Here is a 17,615-nt window from a genome sequence, read left to right on the forward strand (position 1 = left end):
GGGGGGGATGGAGGGAGGGATGGGGGGGTTCGCAACCCCACGGCAGGTGAGGGGGTGGGGGGGGGGGTGGGGGGATGGAGGGAGGGAGGGGGGGGCTCGCAACCCCACGGCAGGTGGGGGGGTGGGGGGCTGGGGGGATGGAGGGAGGGGGGGGGGATGGAGGGAGGGATGGGTGGGTGAAGGGAGGGAGGGGATGGGTGAGCGGGTGCTCCTCGTTCTCCCGGCAGCTGCGGATGTTCGACATGAACGGCGACGGGAAGCTGGGTCTGTCCGAGATGTCCCGGTGAGGTCACGGGGGGCGGGGTGAGGAGGAGGGGGTGGGTGGGGGGGGGGTGAGGAAAGGTGCCCTCCCCCAAAACGCTCACGTGCAGGACGAGGCCGTTTCGCTCTGGATGTGCTCGTGTTTCTGAGCCGAAAATCACTTCGGATTAAACATCCCCCCCCCCATCTCTTCCTGCCTCCCCCCCCCACCCCCCCATCTCTGCCCTTCTCCTTCCCAGGCTGCTGCCCGTGCAGGAAAACTTCCTTCTCAAGTTCCAGGTAAACTTCAAGCAGCCGAGAAACCCCTCCCCACTCCCCACGTGCCCCCTGCCCCTGCTTGCCCCCCCCCCCCCCCCCCGTGCCCTCCCTCACTCCCCTTCCCCATGCCCAGGGGATGAAGCTGTCCTCAGAGGAGTTCAATGCCATCTTTGCCTTCTACGACAAGGTAGGAGAACTGCCACCACCCCCCCCCCAAAAAAACCCCCAACCCCCCGAAAAAAACCCACCCCCCCCTCAAAAACCCACCCCCCAATCTCCCCCCCCCTCCTCCCCCAATGTGTTTTCAGCCGGGTTGATTCCCTGTGCTGATTTGGAGTGTGAGGGCTGGGTAAGGGGTTTGGGGGGCCCCCCTACACCTATAGGTGGGAGGGGGTTGGGGGGGGTCTTTCAGTGCTCACACCCCCCCTCGTTACCCAGGACGGCAGCGGCTTCATTGATGAGCACGAGCTGGACGCGCTCCTGAAGGATCTGTATGAGAAGAACAAGAAAGTAAGAGGGGAAGGGTAAATTGGGGGGGGGTGGGTGTGTGTGGGGGGGTGTGCGACCTGGGTAGTGCCCCCCCCCACTCTCAGACACCCCAAGAGACACTTCACACACACACACACCCCCCCCAGCAACATCTTCCACACCCAGAGTCACCAGGTTGGGAAAGAGCTCTGAAGATCACCCAGTCCAACCATCCCCATCCTGTGCCAAACCAGCTCCCTCAGCACCTCATCTCCCCCCTGTTCAACTCACCCAGGGCTGGGGACTCAGCCCCTCCCTGGGCAGCCTGTGCCACAGCCCCACAACTCTGCCAGGGAAGAACTTTGCCCTCCCAGCTGAGCTGACCCTGCCCTGGGGCAGCTTGAGCCCATTGCCCCTTGTCCCATCTCCTGTCCCCTGGCTGCAGAGACCATCGCCCACCTCTCTGCACCCTCCTGCCAGGGCAGGGGAGGTGGGGAGAAGGTCTCCCCTCAGCCTCCTCTTCTCCAGGCTCAACACCCCCAGCTCCCTCAGCCCCTCCTCATAGGATTTTCCCTCCAGCCCCTCCCCAGCCTGGTTGCCCTTCTCTGGACTCACTCCAGGACCTCAATGTCCTTCTTATGGTGAGGAGCCCAGAACTGGACACAGCACTGGGGCTGCAGCCTCCCCAGTGCCCAGCCCAGGGGCACAATCCCCTCCCCAGCCCTACTGACCACACTATTCTGACACAAGCCAGGATGCTCTTGGCTTTCCTGGGCACACTGCTGGCTCCTGGTCAGTCACAGTCACCCAACACCCCCAGGTCCTTCTCTGCCTGACAGCTCTCCAGCCAGTCTCCCCCAGCCTGTAGCTGCAGGGGGTTGTTCTGTCCCATGTGCAGGACTCTGCCCTTGGCCTTGTTAAACCTCATCCCATTGGGCTCATCCCATGGATCCAGCCTGGTCAGACCCCTCTGAAGAGCTTCCTCACCCTCAGGCAGACCCACACATCCTCCCAGCTCAGTGTCACCCCCAAAACTCCCCGAGGGAACATCCCATCCCTTCCTCCAGGTCATGGATAAGGATGTTGAACCAAATTGGACCCAAGACTGAGCCCTGCACCCCTTCCTCCCATTCCCACACCCCTCCTCCTCCTCCCAGATACCCACACCACATCCCCCTCCCCCCCCAAATTTGGGGTGTGTGTGTGGGGGGGATAATTATCCATCCTGGAGCTGTTCCCTATGGAAAACTGGGCTAATCTCCCCCCCTGCCCTCAATTTCCTGCAGGAGATGAACATCCAGCAGCTCACCAACTACAGGAAGAGCATCATGAACCTGTCGGACGGGGGCAAACTGTACCGCAAGGAACTAGAGATCGTGCTCTGCAGCGAGCCCCCCGTGTAGGATCATCGGGGGACCCCCCCCCTTAATGAGTCTATAATCCCCCCCTCCTCCTCCTCATCCTCCTCCATGCACCTTCACGCTCCTCATCTTCCTCCCCCCCCCCCCCTAAAATACAAGCACAATGCAGGGAGTGCTCATGGTGTGGTGATGGGGGGGGGGGGGAAAGGTGGGGTGGGGGGGCATGTTGAGCCCCCCCAAGGGGGGGAACCCCCCTTGGGGGGGCTCAACATGCCCCCCCCCCCGCCTTTCCCCCCCCCCCAGCTCTTGTTGTTGCTGTAGATGGTTCAAATCCCACTTTTTTTGGGGGGGGGAAACTGGATTATTTTTGCCCCTCACCCCCCCAGCCTGTTTAATTAAGTAATTATTAATTAAGTAATTATTAATTAAGTAATTATTAATTAAGGGGGGAGGGTGTCTATTTTTTTGGGGGGGGGGGGGAAAGGAAATTGGGGTGGTTTTTTTTGGTTCATTTTGGGGTTTGTTGAGTTTCTCCTGTTGACCAAAGAAGAGTTTACAAATAAAAGTGGAGTACTGCTCGATCCCAATCCCTTGGGATGGGGTGGGAAGGGTGGAGGGAGCCTGGCACAGCCCAGTATAACCCGGCACAGCCCAGTATAACCCAGCACAGCCCGGTACAGCCTGGCACAGCCCAGTATAACCCAGCACAGCCCAGTACAGCCCAGCACAGCTTGGTACATCCCAGTACAGCCCAGCACAGCCCGGTATAACCCGTCACAGCCCAGTATAGCCTGGCACAGCCCGGTACAGCCCAGCACAGCCCAGCACAGCCCGGTATAACCCGTCACAGCCCAGCACAGCCTGGCACAGCCCAGTATAACCCGGTACAGCCCAGCACAGCCTGGCACAGCCCAGTATAACCCGGCACAGCCTGGTACAGCCCAGCACACCCTGTATAGCCAAGCACAGCCTGCTGCATCCCAGCACAGCCCAGCACAGCCCAGTACAGCCTGGCACAGCCCAGTATAACCCAGCACAGCCCGATCCAGCCCAGCACAGCCTGGTACATCCCAGTACAGCCCAGCACAGCCTGGTATAACCCGTCACAGCCCAGCACAGCCTGGCACAGCCCAGCATAACCCAGCACAGCCTGGTAAAGCCCAGCACAGCCTGGTACATCCCAGTACAGCCCAGCACAGTCCGGTATAACCCAGCACAGCCTGGTACAGCCCAGCACGCCCTGTATAGCCAAGCACAGCCTGCTGCATCCCAGCACAGCCCAGCACAGCCCAGTACAGCCTGGCACAGCCCAGTATAACCCAGCACAGCCCGATCCAGCCCAGCACAGCCTGGTACATCCCAGTACAGCCCAGCACAGCCTGGTATAACCCGTCACAGCCCAGCACAGCCTGGCACAGCCCAGTACATCCCAGCACAGCCCGGTACAGCCCAGCACAGCCTGGCACAGCCCAGTATAACCCAGCACAGCCCGCTCCATCCCAGTACAGCCTGGCATAGCCCGGTACAGCCCAGCACAGCCCAGTACAGCCTGGCACAGCCCAGTATAACCCAGCACAGCCCGATCCAGCCCAGCACAGCCTGGTACATCCCAGTACAGCCCAGCACAGCCTGGTATAACCCGTCACAGCCCAGCACAGCCTGGCACAGCCCAGTACATCCCAGCACAGCCCGGTACAGCCCAGCACAGCCTGGCACAGCCCAGTATAACCCAGCACAGCCCGCTCCATCCCAGTACAGCCTGGCATAGCCCGGTACAGCCCAGCACAGCCCAGTATAGCCTGGCACAGCCCAGTATAACCCAGCACAGCCCGATCCAGCCCAGCACAGCCTGGTACATCCCAGTACAGCCCAGCACAGCCTGGTATAACCCGTCACAGCCCAGCACAGCCTGGCACAGCCCAGTACATCCCAGCACAGCCCGGTACAGCCCAGCACAGCCTGGCACAGCCCAGTATAACCCAGCACAGCCCGCTCCATCCCAGTACAGCCCAGCATACCCCGTCACAGCCCAGCACAGCCCAGTACAGCCTGGCACAGCCCAGTATAACCCAGCACAGCCCGATCCAGCCCAGCACAGCCTGGTACATCCCAGTACAGCCCAGCACAGCCTGGTATAACCCGTCACAGCCCAGCACAGCCTGGCACAGCCCAGTACATCCCAGCACAGCCCGGTACAGCCCAGCACAGCCTGGCACAGCCCAGTATAACCCAGCACAGCCCGCTCCATCCCAGTACAGCCCAGCATACCCCGTCACAGCCCAGCACAGCCCAGTACAGCCTGGCACAGCCCAGTATAACCCAGCACAGCCCGATCCAGCCCAGCACAGCCTGGTACATCCCAGTACAGCCCAGCACAGCCTGGTATAACCCGTCACAGCCCAGCACAGCCTGGCACAGCCCAGTACATCCCAGCACAGCCCGGTACAGCCCAGCACAGCCTGGCACAGCCCAGTATAACCCAGCACAGCCCGCTCCATCCCAGTACAGCCCAGCATACCCCGTCACAGCCCAGCACAGCCCAGTACAGCCTGGCACAGCCCGGTCCAGCCCAGCCCAGCCCGGTCCAGCCCGCTCCATCACCGGACGGAGCTGTAGGCGCGGCTGCAGCGGGGCCTCCCGGCCGCCAGGCGGCGCTGCTCGGCGTGGCCCGGCGCATGCGCAGGGCGGGGCGTGAGACCGGCGTCCGCGGCGAGAGGTGTCCGCCCTCCCTCCCTCCCTCCCGCCCGCTCCGCCATGGCTCTGCTGCACTGCCGCCGGCTCCTCGCCGCCCCGCGCTTCGCCGCCGCGGCCGCCCGCGCCAGGTGAGGCCCCCGGGGCTGCCCGCGCCGTCCCGCGGTACCGGCCCGGGAGCTCTGCGGGCTGCCCCCGCTCCCGGCGCCTTGCGAGGGGAGATGGGGCGCGGGGTTCGCCCGGGGCGGGGGGGGCTGGGGGGGAGCGCGGCGCCTCCCGCAGCCGGCGGCGGGGAACGGGGTTGCCGGGGGGACGGCGGCGGGTCGGGGCCGCGCGGCCGCCTTCCCGTTGGCTGCGGCGGGCCCGGCAGCTCGCAGCCTGCCCTTGAGGGGCCGCCCGGAGGGCGCCGGGACCGCACCGGGCTGGCACCGGCACCGGCGGCGTGCGCCGCGCCGGGGGAAGCCCTGAGAGCGGGATGGGGATGGGGATGGGGCTGGGGGGGGGGCCGTGCGCCGGCGCCGGGCGGCACCGGACACCAGGGGAACCCGGTGCGCTGGGACCGGCATGGCCCGGTGAGGCGGGGCCCAGGGATCCCGCTGTACTGGGGTCGGGGTGGCATCATACACCGGGGGAGTCCTGTGCCCCAGGGCTGGGGTGGCCCTGTGCCCAGGGGTTGGGGTGGCACTGGGGCTAGGGGAGCCCTGTGCCCTGGGGCCGGGGTGGCACTGGGGCTGGGGGAGCCCCGTGCCCCGGGGCTGGGGTAGCACTATGCCCTGGGGCCAGGGTGGCACTGGGGATGGGGTGGCACTGGGACTGGGGGAGCCCTGGGGCTGGGGTGGCACTGGGGATGGGGTAGCTCTGGGGCTGGGGGAGCCCTGTGCCCTGGGGCTGGGGTAGCACTATGCCCAGGGGCCAGGGTGGCACTGGGAATGGGGTGGCACTAGGATTGGGGGAGCCCTGGGGCTGGGGTAGCACTATGCCCAGGGGCCGGGGTGGCACTGGGCCTGGGGTAGCTCTGGGGCTGGGGGAGCCCTGTGCCCCAAGGCTGGGGTAGCAGTATGCCCTGGTGTTGGGGTGGCACTGGGGCTGGGGTGGCACTGGGGCTGGGGTAGCACTCTGCACTGGGTCCGGGGGTGCCTTGTGCACTGGGGCTCGGGTGGCACAGAGCACCAGGACCAGGGTAGTACCATGTATGGGGACCAGGGAGACCCACTCCACTGTGAAATGGGGCTGGGGTACCACTCCCTGTCACGCACCTTGTAGCAAGACTGAGGGGCACCCATGAACGGTGGCATCAGCCTGGGGATCCTGCACTGACTGGGTCTTTGGGGACCCCCCAGGCATCGTGGCCTGGGGGCTGCCTGCATGAGGGCTGTGCTTTTGTGTGTGCAAAGAGCTGGGGTGGGCGGGATGGGAGCAAGGGAGGACCAGCAAAGACCAGTTCTGCACTGGTGGCTCTGGACTCAGCTGTCTGTGAAGGCAACAGAGGATGGGTAGAAGGGTACAAGGTGCAGCCAGAGGCCTGGGAAAAGCCCTGAATCACTCATCCGAGAGCTATAGGGCTCCATTCCGACTGGGAACACCAACTGGGAAGCAGAGCATGCAGGCCACGTGGGCAAGCCCTTTCTGCTCTCCAGAGTGCTTTGATGCCTGGTCTGTGCTGGCTTGGGAGGCTTCGAGGAAAAGCAGTGCCCATGAGGAGGTTATTTCCCCCTTCCAGCAGAATACAAAGGCTACTGGGTATTGTTTTACCCAGCCCAGCCCCTCATTGCCTTGTGAGGTGGCTCTTTCAGCAAGTACCAAGGAGCTGGCTCCTAGAACTCCTGTTTTCCACCCTCAGGCCTGTGAAAGGTACAGGAACTGCTGGCGATGCCCTCACTGTCCTCAAGCTTGTCACACCACAAACTCAGGATTGAGTCTAGGCCACCTAAAAGAGACACAGACCGTCCCTTTTTGTAAGCAGGGAGCCTTTGTGCACAGCCTCAGGTTGCTCCTGTGCAGTGTGCCCAGAGAGCAGCTCCTGAGAGCAGCTTCACTGGGGCTGCAGCCAGGGTTACAGATGCTCTGAGCTGGGAATGCTCTTTCTGAAATGGGGACAGAGGTGAAGAGATACAAAAACAGTTAAAAGGCATCCCTCAGAAATGGTAATCAAGGTGATAACTCAGTGGTGTGTCAGGGGGCAGGGGATTGAAAGGGTTGAAGGGCCTCCCTGGGCGGGAGGCTCTCCCTGCAGCTGGTTGGGGTGAGGAGTTTTGAGGCTGGAAGGGGGGGTTGTAGCCAGACCAGCCCGTTGCCGTTGGGCTCCTGTAAATATTTGCTTTAGCTGTGGGATCTGGCCAGCATTGCCTCTGGCCTATCCACCCAGGAGGCCTTTCAAACCGCTGCAGGGGCTGCCCAGAGGTTTTGAAATCCATCAGGGAACAGGGACCGGCCTCTTGGCCATGGAAACCTTCACCCACTCCCGTGGAGAGCTTGGGCTTCCTGGGCTTGGCTTGAGTCCTGGGCATGGTCCTGGGTGTCTGCAGCTCGGGCCAGGAGGTCTGCACACAATTTGAAGGGATGTTGCTGGTTCCTGTGGTTCCTGGTGAGCTCTCCTCCCCTCTCCCTGTCCTGTCCCATCATGTGGCACCTGCAGTTGTGTGTTAAAGCAGCTCGGAGGACCGTCCTGGCTGATGAGCACAGAGACAGCTTGACTCCCAGGCCTGCTCAGCATGTAAGCTCAGGCTCAAGCCACCTGTGCTCAAGTCCCATAGCTGGAGAATGTGCTCTCCTTGGCTTACATCAGGTACCCCTCACTTTAAACTCACCTTGGTGTCGTTTTCCACACTGAAATACCTCCAGCTGGGCAGAGGAGATGGGCAGTTTGTAACTTTGACCCTTATTTGAGACCACTGCTCTTTAATTCCTCAAAATTCTATATATAATGCAGTGCAGACACGACAGTGCTACAGTAACGGGGGTTGCAGTGCCCCAGGACTCCTGGCCTCAGACCCCTAGCAGCCCTCTTGTCCCAAACCCCTGTCTGGAAAGCTGTGCCTCTCTGATCTCGTGGCTGTCCTGACGTGTTTGGGCAGCTTGGCCTGGACACTTTTCCTCCTGTCTCCCCGCAAGTTCACCTCCCAGGAAACACTGCAGGAGTCTTTCTTTGGCCTTCACCCCAAACCTTCAGGCCAAGAAGGGGAAAATCAGTCCTAAGCCCCCCCTTCCCTGCCTTAAGCCAGCTCAGAACACAAGTGCTTAACTCTCTGGAGCGCTGCGGCTCGGGGTAACGCCGCAGGATCAGTGTTAATTGCAGCAGGAGTTTATTAGCACCCAGCAGCCTGCTTAAGTGTTGGCAGGATGGGGACCTAAATACCCTAAAGGCTCCTAATCTGCTCAGGGAAAAGCCCAGCAGAAGGAAGGTGCCAGAAGCACTGCCTTCAGAATAGATAGTGGGGCCCCTGCAGCCCCCATCCCGGGGGGGATGCCAGGGCAGGTGCAGAGGGATGTGCTCCTGGGCTTCTCTCTTCCCCCTCCCTTGCTGGGGAGAGGTTTCCTCGAAGCAGCCAGCGATCCCAGGGTCCTGCTCACATCAGCTCCCCAGGCTGCTCCATCCCTGCTGCCAGGACACGTGTTGCTGGCACCACTGACTCATCCTCCTTCCTGAGTCGATCCCAAGCTTTGCCAGAGAGGTAATTAAGGCTCGTTAGTGGGCTGGAAGATGCACATTTTCCTTTTTTAAACCGCCCCAGGCCCGTGTTTGTTGCCCTTTTTTCCGTGGGGGCTGGCAAGAGGAGGCTTTTTATTTGGGAAAGGGGTGGGAGGAGATGGGAAGAGCAGGTCTGTCTGAACAGGGCAAGTGGTGTTTGGGTCTCCAGTGACACACAGCCTCGTGTGTTAGTGCAGAGTATGGTTATGCCATGACTAAGCTGGGTCTAAATGGACCCAAAACCAGGATGGAGTGGAGGGAGATGATGACTTTGTGAGTTGTGCTGATCACATCAACCTTGGAGCTTCCTTAATCCGCCTGGCCCCTGTTGCCTGCAGATGTCTGTCACCTCAGGAGCAGGTGGCTCCAGGCTGTCTGCATTGCCTGGGGTGGGATCCAGCCCCGGGACAGCATTCCTGTTGGGATAACTTCTTATCTTCAGGTGAGAAGGCCTTCCAAAGCTTTGTAAAGCTGGTCTGTGGAAGTGATTGCATCAGGAGCTTCTCCCTTTGGCAATCAAGACCAAATTGTGCCCCAGAGGAGACCCAGAGGGCATGGGTCAGCATGGTGCTGTGGGTCAGGATGCTGGGAGGGGGCTGTAACCCTCTGCAAGGCAGGTTGGAAAAACACCACAGCCACTTCTCCTGCGAATCCCAGACATGGGACCGGGCAGAGGCTGCGGCCAAGGGGAGAATAACAGGTTTCTTTTTATAGTGTGCTCTGGTCTGCCCTTGACATTAAGAGAGCTGCACTGTCTTCAGGGGGGCCTGCCAAGAGGCAGGTGGCTTGTGGAGAGGCTGGCAGGGGCACAGAGCTCCTGTGACACAGGGCAGGTTCGTGCTCCATGGCCAGGGAAGGGGCCCTCACACCGCAGCTCCCCGCTTGTCACCCCGGGCAGCACGTCCTGAGCGACTTCTAGGAAAGCAGCATCTGGCTGCGACCTCCCTCTTCAAGTGAGGCAGGGTTTGTAGGGCAGGGAGGGGAAATAGCTTCCTTAGGTGGGAAAAGAAGGTCAGTTCTCATGCACAAGAGACCCTCCAGGAGTTTGGAAGGGCTCTGTACTCGTGCAGGTGCCTGGGTCTGGCCGAGGTTCCCTGGAGGGGATGAACTGGTGGGATCCCACCCGTGGGCTGCGGAGATGGTGCTTGGCTGGGGGGTTTTGGGCTCTGTTCCCAGGGCCTTTCCCTGTGGGTGTGAGGAAAGTGGGGCTGTTTCTCCCAGTGAATGACTTGGAGGGGGTTGGTTATCTTCAGCCATGGTGAATTGAGGCTCTTTGCCCATTCCACAACATAAAATGTAGAGCACAGGGGAGCAGTGTGGGGTTTTCCCCACTCCCCAGATAATTCTCTTGCTGCTGCTTGTACTCTTCCCAGTGGTTTAAAAGATTCCCCCCAGGCTTTCTCTCTCTAGCCCAGTTGGTGCACGTCCCTGCCCAGTTCTCAAGCTTAATTCTTAGCTGCTGCTGTTTTGTTTTCCCCCCCCACCTTCAGCTCATGGTGGTCCCATGTGGAGATGGGTCCCCCCGACCCCATCCTGGGGGTGACCGAAGCTTTCAAGCGCGACACCAACTCCAAGAAGATGAACCTGGGGGTGGGAGCGTACCGGGATGACAACGGGAAGCCCTACGTCCTCAGCTGCGTTCGCAAGGTGAGCCCAGTACTGGCTACTGGTCCTTAAGACAAGGGGTCTGTCTCTGCTAGAGCAGGATGGTGTTCCTGGACAGCTTCTTCAGCAGGACTAATGCTTTTGAGAAGCAATGGGGCCAGTTGCTCAGTAGTAGGGGGATAAAACGGGGAGTAAGTGTCCTGTTCCCATCTGGGTAAATCTAATTAGTTGCTGTCTTCCATGAGCCCTCCAGCCCAGGTGTCCTCTGAACTTCAAGGTGTTTCTTGAAGGTGCTTCCCTGGGCTGGCCCACGTGGGAGGAAAGAGCTGACATTGTTCCCTACATGGATTAGGCTTAGGAATTCTGCTGAGCCGTTGTCACCAGTTTCTCCCTAAGCCAGTGACAAATTTCAGCCTGGGGAGGAGAGCTGGATGTGGCCACTGCCCTTGGGGGGAATTACAGAGCCCCTTGGGGGGATTATGGAGCTGTCCCAGGGTTGTGTGCATAGAAGGAGGCCCTTAAAAACCTGACACACATATTGACTGGCTGGTCTTCTGGGCGTGGGGAGGACGTGGGGTCCGTGTTTCCCATCAGTGTGGGGTTTAGAGCCATCCCTGGCCCTCTCCCTGCGGCAGCACCTGGGGCACAGCTGGGGAGCTGGCATGGTTTGGTGAGTTTCCTGGTGGGATGGGAATGCTGCCAGGGTCTGTCCTGCCTCTCTGGGAGCACGGACAGGATTCTCACAGTGCTCCCTCACTGTATTTTTCCTGAGTGTGGCTCCTTGGCTGTTCTTGCCTCTGCTCTCTGAGTTAGGCTTGGACTTGGCCCAGTTTCTGCAGCTGGGTCTGCCTGAAAGAAGTAGAGAGGGGCAAGGCCAGGTTTCAGGCTCGGGTGTGCTGGCTTTCAGGTGGGCTCCTTTCCAAACTGGCTGAGCCTTCTGGGTTCACTCCTTGTAACCTGCCATCTAGTTCAGTAACACTCCCAGTGTGATAAGGACCTACAAGGGGCTTGCTACCCCACCTGGTTTTGGGACATCTCCCTGTGTAGAGACGTGTGTCCTCCTGTAGCAGCGTTGACTTGTGAGGGGCTGGGAGCAGGTGCTTTCCCCTGGCACCGGGTTTCCTGGCTCTGCTGTATGGACACTGGCACCTGCTGAGGCCTCACCCCTGTGGTGGACACCAGAGCATCACCCGAAATGCTGACCACTGCCCCGGGTTTGAGCCCCCATCTTGGAAGGAAGCTCCTGTAAGCAAACCTTTGCCCAGCAAGTGTGAGGAGAAGCCACCTCCAGCTGTCCCCTGGCCTCTCCGCGGTGATGCCTTCCTGGCTGACGTGTGTCCTCCTTCCCAGGCGGAGGCCATGATAGCATCCAAGAAGATGGACAAGGAGTACTTGCCCATTGGGGGGCTGGCAGATTTCACCAGGGCATCTGCAGAACTGGCTCTGGGTGAAAACAGTGAGGCCTTCAAGAGCGGACGGGTAAGGAGAAAGAGGGGGCAGCGGGGAGTGGGCAGCGCGGTGCGACACGCGGTCGGTATGGGGGTGCCCAGTGGAACTGGAAGTACTGGTGTGGGTATTTGCCCCTCAGCATCACAAGCTGGCCAGTCCCAAGGAGAGCTCCTTCCTCTGAAGGCTGGGGTGAAACAGCCCTTCCTGGGAGGGGGTTTGACCCTGCGGGGGTCCCTGCCCTGGATTTGGAGATGCGGACCCACGTGGTCCTCTCCAGCCTCGTGTCCCTGTCTGGGTGCCCTTCTGCTGACGATGTGATGGGGCTGTTCCCTGTATCATCCCTGGCTGCTCAGCCTCACAGGCTGTTCCTTCCCTTGCAGTACGTCACCGTGCAGGGGATTTCTGGGACTGGATCTCTGCGGATCGGAGCCAACTTTTTGGTGAGTCTGTGGCCAGTGGGGGGAAGGACAGGACATCCTTTGACCATAGCTGAACCTCTGGGGTTTTCTAACTGTGTGAATCTGTTCCAACTGTTTGAATACCCTGTCTTTCTTTTGACCAGCAACGGTTCTTCAAGTCTAGCCGTGATGTGTACCTGCCCAAACCATCCTGGGGCAATCACACCCCCATTTTCCGTGACGCTGGCTTGCAGCTACAGGCTTACCGCTACTACGACCCCAAGACCTGCAGCCTGGACTTCTCTGGAGCCATGGATGACATCTCTGTGAGTCGCCTTCCATGCCCTGAAGCGGGGAGGTGATGTGGGGAGATGGGTGGTCGACTTGCTGTAGCCTGAAGTCACCCAATCAAGGCTAGAAGCCTTGCCAAGCTCATAAAAGCTGCCTAGGGCAAGAATCACATCTCAGCAGCTGAGGAGAGTACTCACATGTCACTAATAACTCCTGTTCTCTAACATCTTCCTTAGAAAATTCCAGAGAAGAGCATCATCCTCTTGCATGCTTGTGCTCACAACCCCACTGGGGTGGATCCCCGGCAGGAGCAATGGAAGGAGTTGGCGGCTCTGGTGAAGGTGAGCAGCAGTAGAGCATCCCTGGGGTATCCTGCCATTCCTGGGGGAAAAAACCCACATCTCTGGGCGTTTCTGGGTGGCACCTGGCCGTCGCTGCACTGGAGGTTACTCCCTTTCCTGAAGCCAGGATGAGTCTTGCATTCCTGTTGCTGACAGGAGCCAGACAAGCGTATCCACAAAGCTTCCAGCTGACCCATCAGACTTTGTGCTGGGGTGGGGAAGCCTGAAGGGAGAGCAGCAGGGTTTGAAAACTGAGTGGTGAGAAGCTGGAGGGAGGCTCCTGGTGCTCATGCGTTAAAATCTGCTGGAAGATACTTCATGTGCCTGGTGTCTCCTTGCAAGCTTCCACTGGAAACAGATAGGGGCAGGTTCTGCATTTGCCCTTTTCCTCCCTGCTGCTCCCCCAGGCTGTAGCCAGTGAAATTTGGCTTGAGAATGCTTGGCCTTAGTAGTGTCCTGAGAGTTGGTAGGATACCTGAACAGCTTCTGCAGCCTGGCACTGGGAGGGCTGGCACCTGCCCAGGGGGTTCCCAGGTGATTTTCCTGGAGACAGCTAACATGGGAGGGACTGGAACGGAATCAGTTCTAACTGCTGAATCCTCTGCTGCCTCCTGGGCCAGACTGCACGGCCTGTAAATGTGCTGGGAGGGTCTTTACCTGCGGTTTGGGCGTGCAGCGGGTAGCTGTGGGGTTCGGGCTGCCTTCCCTGTGGCAAACAGGGGAATGGCTCCGCTTCTGGAGGAGAGCGGCTGCGGTTGAGCAGGCTGCTGCCTGCACGGCTCTCCTCAGCCTGCTGGCCTGTTCCCCAGCGCCTCTGACACTCTTCCCCCCCCTTCTCTTTGCTGGCAGAAACGAAACCTCCTGGTGTACTTTGACATGGCCTACCAGGGCTTTGCCAGTGGGGACATCAACCGGGACGCCTGGGCTGTGCGGCATTTCATCGAGCAGGGCATCAACATCGTCTTGTCGCAGTCCTACGCCAAGAACATGGGGCTGTACGGTGAGTAGGGCAGGTGGGATGGAGGGGGTTTCATCCAGGCTGCTGGAGGAAAGCTGCTTGCCTCTGGGGTTCAGCAGCCAGTGGCTTTCCACTGCCCATGTTCATCCTGTGGTACTGATTGATGGGGGATAACCCGCTGGGAGCTGGTGGAGACCCTCCTAGGGATCAGGGCTCTGCCAAAGCTAGATGGCATTTGGATAAATCCTGCCCCAGCCCTGTGTATCCCTGGGCAGAGGCTGGGACCTGACTGCCCCTCTTTCAGGAGAGCGTGCGGGGGCCTTCACCATCATCTGCAGCGATGCTGAGGAAGCCAAGAGGGTCGAATCCCAGCTGAAGATCCTCATCCGCCCCATGTACTCCAACCCGCCCCTGAACGGCGCCCGCATCGCCTCTATCATCCTCAACACCCCTGACCTTCGGAAGGAGTGGTAAGAGGGAACCCCTGATGCTCATGATGGTGAGATGTGATGTGTCTTCAGGGGTACAGTCTGAGCCATGTGCTGCCCCTTTCCTCTGGAGAAATCCCCAGTGTCAGCCTTGGTTTCCCTGGGCGGGGTAGAAAATGGTGTAAAGGAGGAGTTAAAGCTTCCCCAGGGCCAAGGGCTGCAGGAGTTGCCCATCCAAGGAGTACAAAAGTCTGGCTGAGGCATTGTAGCCACTTAGTAGGTCTCACATGGGGGAAGTAGAAGTGTAAGCCCCCTGGGAATGAGATGCAGGAATGTCACCCTCTTGCCCTAAGCCGGCTTCCTGGCGTGAGCCTGTGCTGTTCCCCCAGCCCCTCGGTGTCAGGTCCCTGCCAGCAGCTGGCCCAGCAGAACAAAGGCTGGCAGCGTGCCGTGGCCTCGCCGGGACCTGGCTGACGCTTGTGCCTGGTCTGGGGCCCTGCAGAGATGTCTCCTAGCTGCACTGCCTCAGAGCAGGGGTGTCTGCCTGCAGTGGGAGGTACCCCCATGGATATTACTCTGTCTGGGTTTGGGCAGCACAGCCACGAGGCCTCCTACTCAGTTGTGGCTTTCAGAATTGAGAGATGCCGATGCTCAGGTAGTATCCAACATCAAGAGCAGTTACCTTCAGGAACCAGAAGGAGCAGCTCCCCAGCTAGAGCTACAGGTTCACACTCTGGTCTTGGTTCATCTGTGTTTTTGGGGTATGAGGCCCTTCCAAGTGGGGGGAGCAGCGTTGGTGTGTCCCAGCCCTGCTCTGAGCAGTTCCTGGGTTGGCTTCTCAGGCTCGTGGAGGTGAAGGGCATGGCAGACCGGATCATCGGTATGCGGACTCAGCTGGTGTCCAACCTCAAGAAAGAGGGATCTTCCCACAACTGGCAGCACATCACTGACCAGATCGGCATGTTCTGCTTCACGGGGCTGAAGCCTGAGCAGGTAAACACAGTTCCCGTGGTCTCAGGGTGTTGTTTGTGATCCTTGTGACTGCAGGTGCCAGAACAAGCCCTCATGGGCAGATCTTCCTCCAGGAGGAACATCCTCCAAGCCTGCAGCTCTGGACCATCATGTGGATCCATGTCTTGCTCTGTGTGTGTGGAGGTTGAAAGCAGATGTAGCCTGCTTCTTCCTCGAAGGAAGCAGCAACTTGGTGCCGCTCTGAGGTGACCCCTACGGTCAGCTCAAGTGAGGCAACTCCTGACTGAGCATCCACGGTGTTCGAGGGCTGAGAGCCCAGCAGCACCTGATTTACAGGGTGGGGTGGTGGGAGATGGTGGGATGCTGAGTTCAGGGTTTGCTCTCAGTTCCGACAAGCTGGGTGAAGTTTCACGTGGCGAAGGGAGTAGAGGTTGGGCTGCACTTTGACCTCTGCTCTTTCACCCCAGGTGGAGCGACTCACCAAAGAATTCTCCATCTATATGACAAAGGACGGACGAATCTCTGTGGCGGGAGTTACATCGGGCAATGTAGGTTACCTGGCTCATGCCATCCACCAAGTCACAAAGTAAAGACAAGAGGCGTGCCCTGGAGCTGGTGGCCTTCCCTTCCCCACCGGCTGAAGATGGGGAGGGAAAGGAAACGAGCAGAATATCTCCAACCACAGCACTTGACGCCGCTGCTGAATGTATCTTGTAGATGAGTTGTTGTAGAAGCCTAGTCAAAACCACCCTGTGTTGTGGAGCAGGGATGTCGTTGCTGGCTGCTGCTCCTCACAGCCCCTCCCCTGCTGTCCATCCTTTCTTCTTCAGCCCCAGCAGCCATCTGCACCGGAGGAAGCCAGTGCTTAGTGCTGCCCTTCTATGGCATAGGCACCAAAGGCTTCTTCCCCATGCTCATTCCTCCAGGAGAAGGCTTTGGGAGGCTGCTGGGAGCTGGGTGGGCTGCGTTAGGAGGGCTGCTCTGGTGCGCCCTGGCTACCTCCTCCATCAGTTTGTAAGGTTGGTGGGCTCTGTCCTCCTCCATCCTCCTGGCTTGGAGGTGGGCAGCCCCACAGTTGCCCTCTGAGGACTTCTCACTACTAAAATCATCTCCATCATTGGTTTCTCTCTTTCCATTGGGGAATGTCCTCTCAGGTGTAATTCACAGTGGTGCTGGTTTGCGGGGCCGACCCATGTTCCCTCTCAAAACCCACCTGGTTCTGACTTAACTCCCATGCCCCAAGGCGAAACAATTTCTCGCCCTCCCCAATAAGAACCTCCTCTGGAAACTGCTCGCTGTTGGTCTCTGCCTCACCCCGTCCTCATCACCACCCCAGCAGCCCTACTGCATCCCAAAGGTGAGAGCTGTGCCCTGCACTGTCCACCCTTGCAGGGGGTGGGGGGTGTCCTTCTTGCCTGCTCTGTTCAATCATGCTTCTGGCAAGGCCAGAAAACAAGAGGGGAAAGATCCTGAGGGCAGCGAGAGCTGGCACCATGTGGAACAGGCTCCCCTTTCCTGCTGCGTGTTCCCGGGGCACCGTGACTCACTTGACTCTGGTTATTTAATGCAAATAAACTGGCACAGGGTTGCATGGGGCTGGGCTGTCCTGTCATCGCACAGCTGGATCCTGTCCCCTCTACACACCAAATATTCCTTGTCAGGGCTGTGCCAGCAAAGGGATTCTGGTAGCACCAGTGAGCCCCAAACCTCTGGAGAGTCCCATGGAAAGAGGGGACGCTTCCCACCCATGTGCCCCCCCCCAGAATACCAGGGGAGGGTGTGGGCTGAGGGTGCTGGAGGGGGAGTCAGTGTGGTTGGATGGGTTGGAGGGTTGGATGTAGGTGTCAAGGCAGAGCGTGTGTTCCCCAAACCTGTCTGTCTCTTGCCGGGCTCCTGGAACACAGCTGAGCCTGCAGCCAGCGCAGCTTTCCCTGGGTGAACCTGGAGGCCTTTCCTCTGCGTCTGCATGAGCTCTCTGTCCGCTGGCACCTTTCCCCTTTGCAGCCACACCAGCACCTCGAGCAGAGCAGTTCTCATTCCTCATTCTTGCCCAGCACGGCGCCTGGATGAGCCCATCCAGCCTGCTGTGTCCCCGCTTGCTGGGCGAGGAGGGCTGGGCAGCCTCCGGCCGGCAGAGGGTTTGTACTTCGGACAGCGGCGATTGTTTACACGGCCGGACGCCCGCAGCCACCGCTCGCTCGGCTTTTGTGCAATAAACCGCTTTGTGGGCGCTGCCCCGCCGCCTGCGGGTGCTCGTGCTGTGGTCCCCGGGGCTCCGGAGAGCCCTTCTCCCTGGCGTTAGGCCTTTCCCCGCTACAATAAACTCGAGCTGGAGCACAGCCCCGCCTCCTCGCCCCGTCCTTGCCTGCGGGGCCCTCCGGGTTCAGCTCCGGGGAGGGCAGGGATGGGCTTCCCGAAGAGGCGGGGGGATGGAGCGGCTCATGCC

General features: G+C 59.9%; 2 protein-coding genes across 2 annotated transcripts in view; both read left to right on the top strand.

Annotated features, from left to right (window-relative positions):
- Positions 1-2,390, top strand: part of CALB2 (calbindin 2) — a gene marked incomplete at both ends in the record, with an annotated part of 5,409 nt that extends 3,019 nt beyond the window's left edge. Inside the window, 5 exons of the mRNA XM_084270308.1 lie at positions 228-283; positions 501-540; positions 653-706; positions 958-1,029; positions 2,274-2,390. Coding sequence (XP_084126434.1) covers positions 228-283; positions 501-540; positions 653-706; positions 958-1,029; positions 2,274-2,390 — 339 coding nt within the window. The remainder of the gene's footprint in view (positions 1-227; positions 284-500; positions 541-652; positions 707-957; positions 1,030-2,273) is intronic.
- A 2,633-nt stretch (positions 2,391-5,023) lies between these two features.
- GOT2 (glutamic-oxaloacetic transaminase 2) lies at positions 5,024-16,764 on the top strand (the record flags this gene model as incomplete). The annotated part of the gene is given in 11 exon segments (XM_084269987.1): positions 5,024-5,080; positions 5,082-5,170; positions 10,218-10,374; positions 11,683-11,811; positions 12,162-12,221; positions 12,344-12,505; positions 12,707-12,811; positions 13,661-13,811; positions 14,074-14,239; positions 15,040-15,190; positions 15,637-16,764. Coding segments are annotated over 11 exon segments (1,350 nt in total). The 3' UTR covers positions 15,760-16,764.
- Positions 16,765-17,615: the final 851 nt, after the last annotated feature.

Source organism: Gallinula chloropus (genome assembly GCF_964237585.1).
Source record: "Gallinula chloropus genome assembly, chromosome: 13".
Lineage (NCBI taxonomy): Eukaryota > Metazoa > Chordata > Aves > Gruiformes > Rallidae > Gallinula > Gallinula chloropus.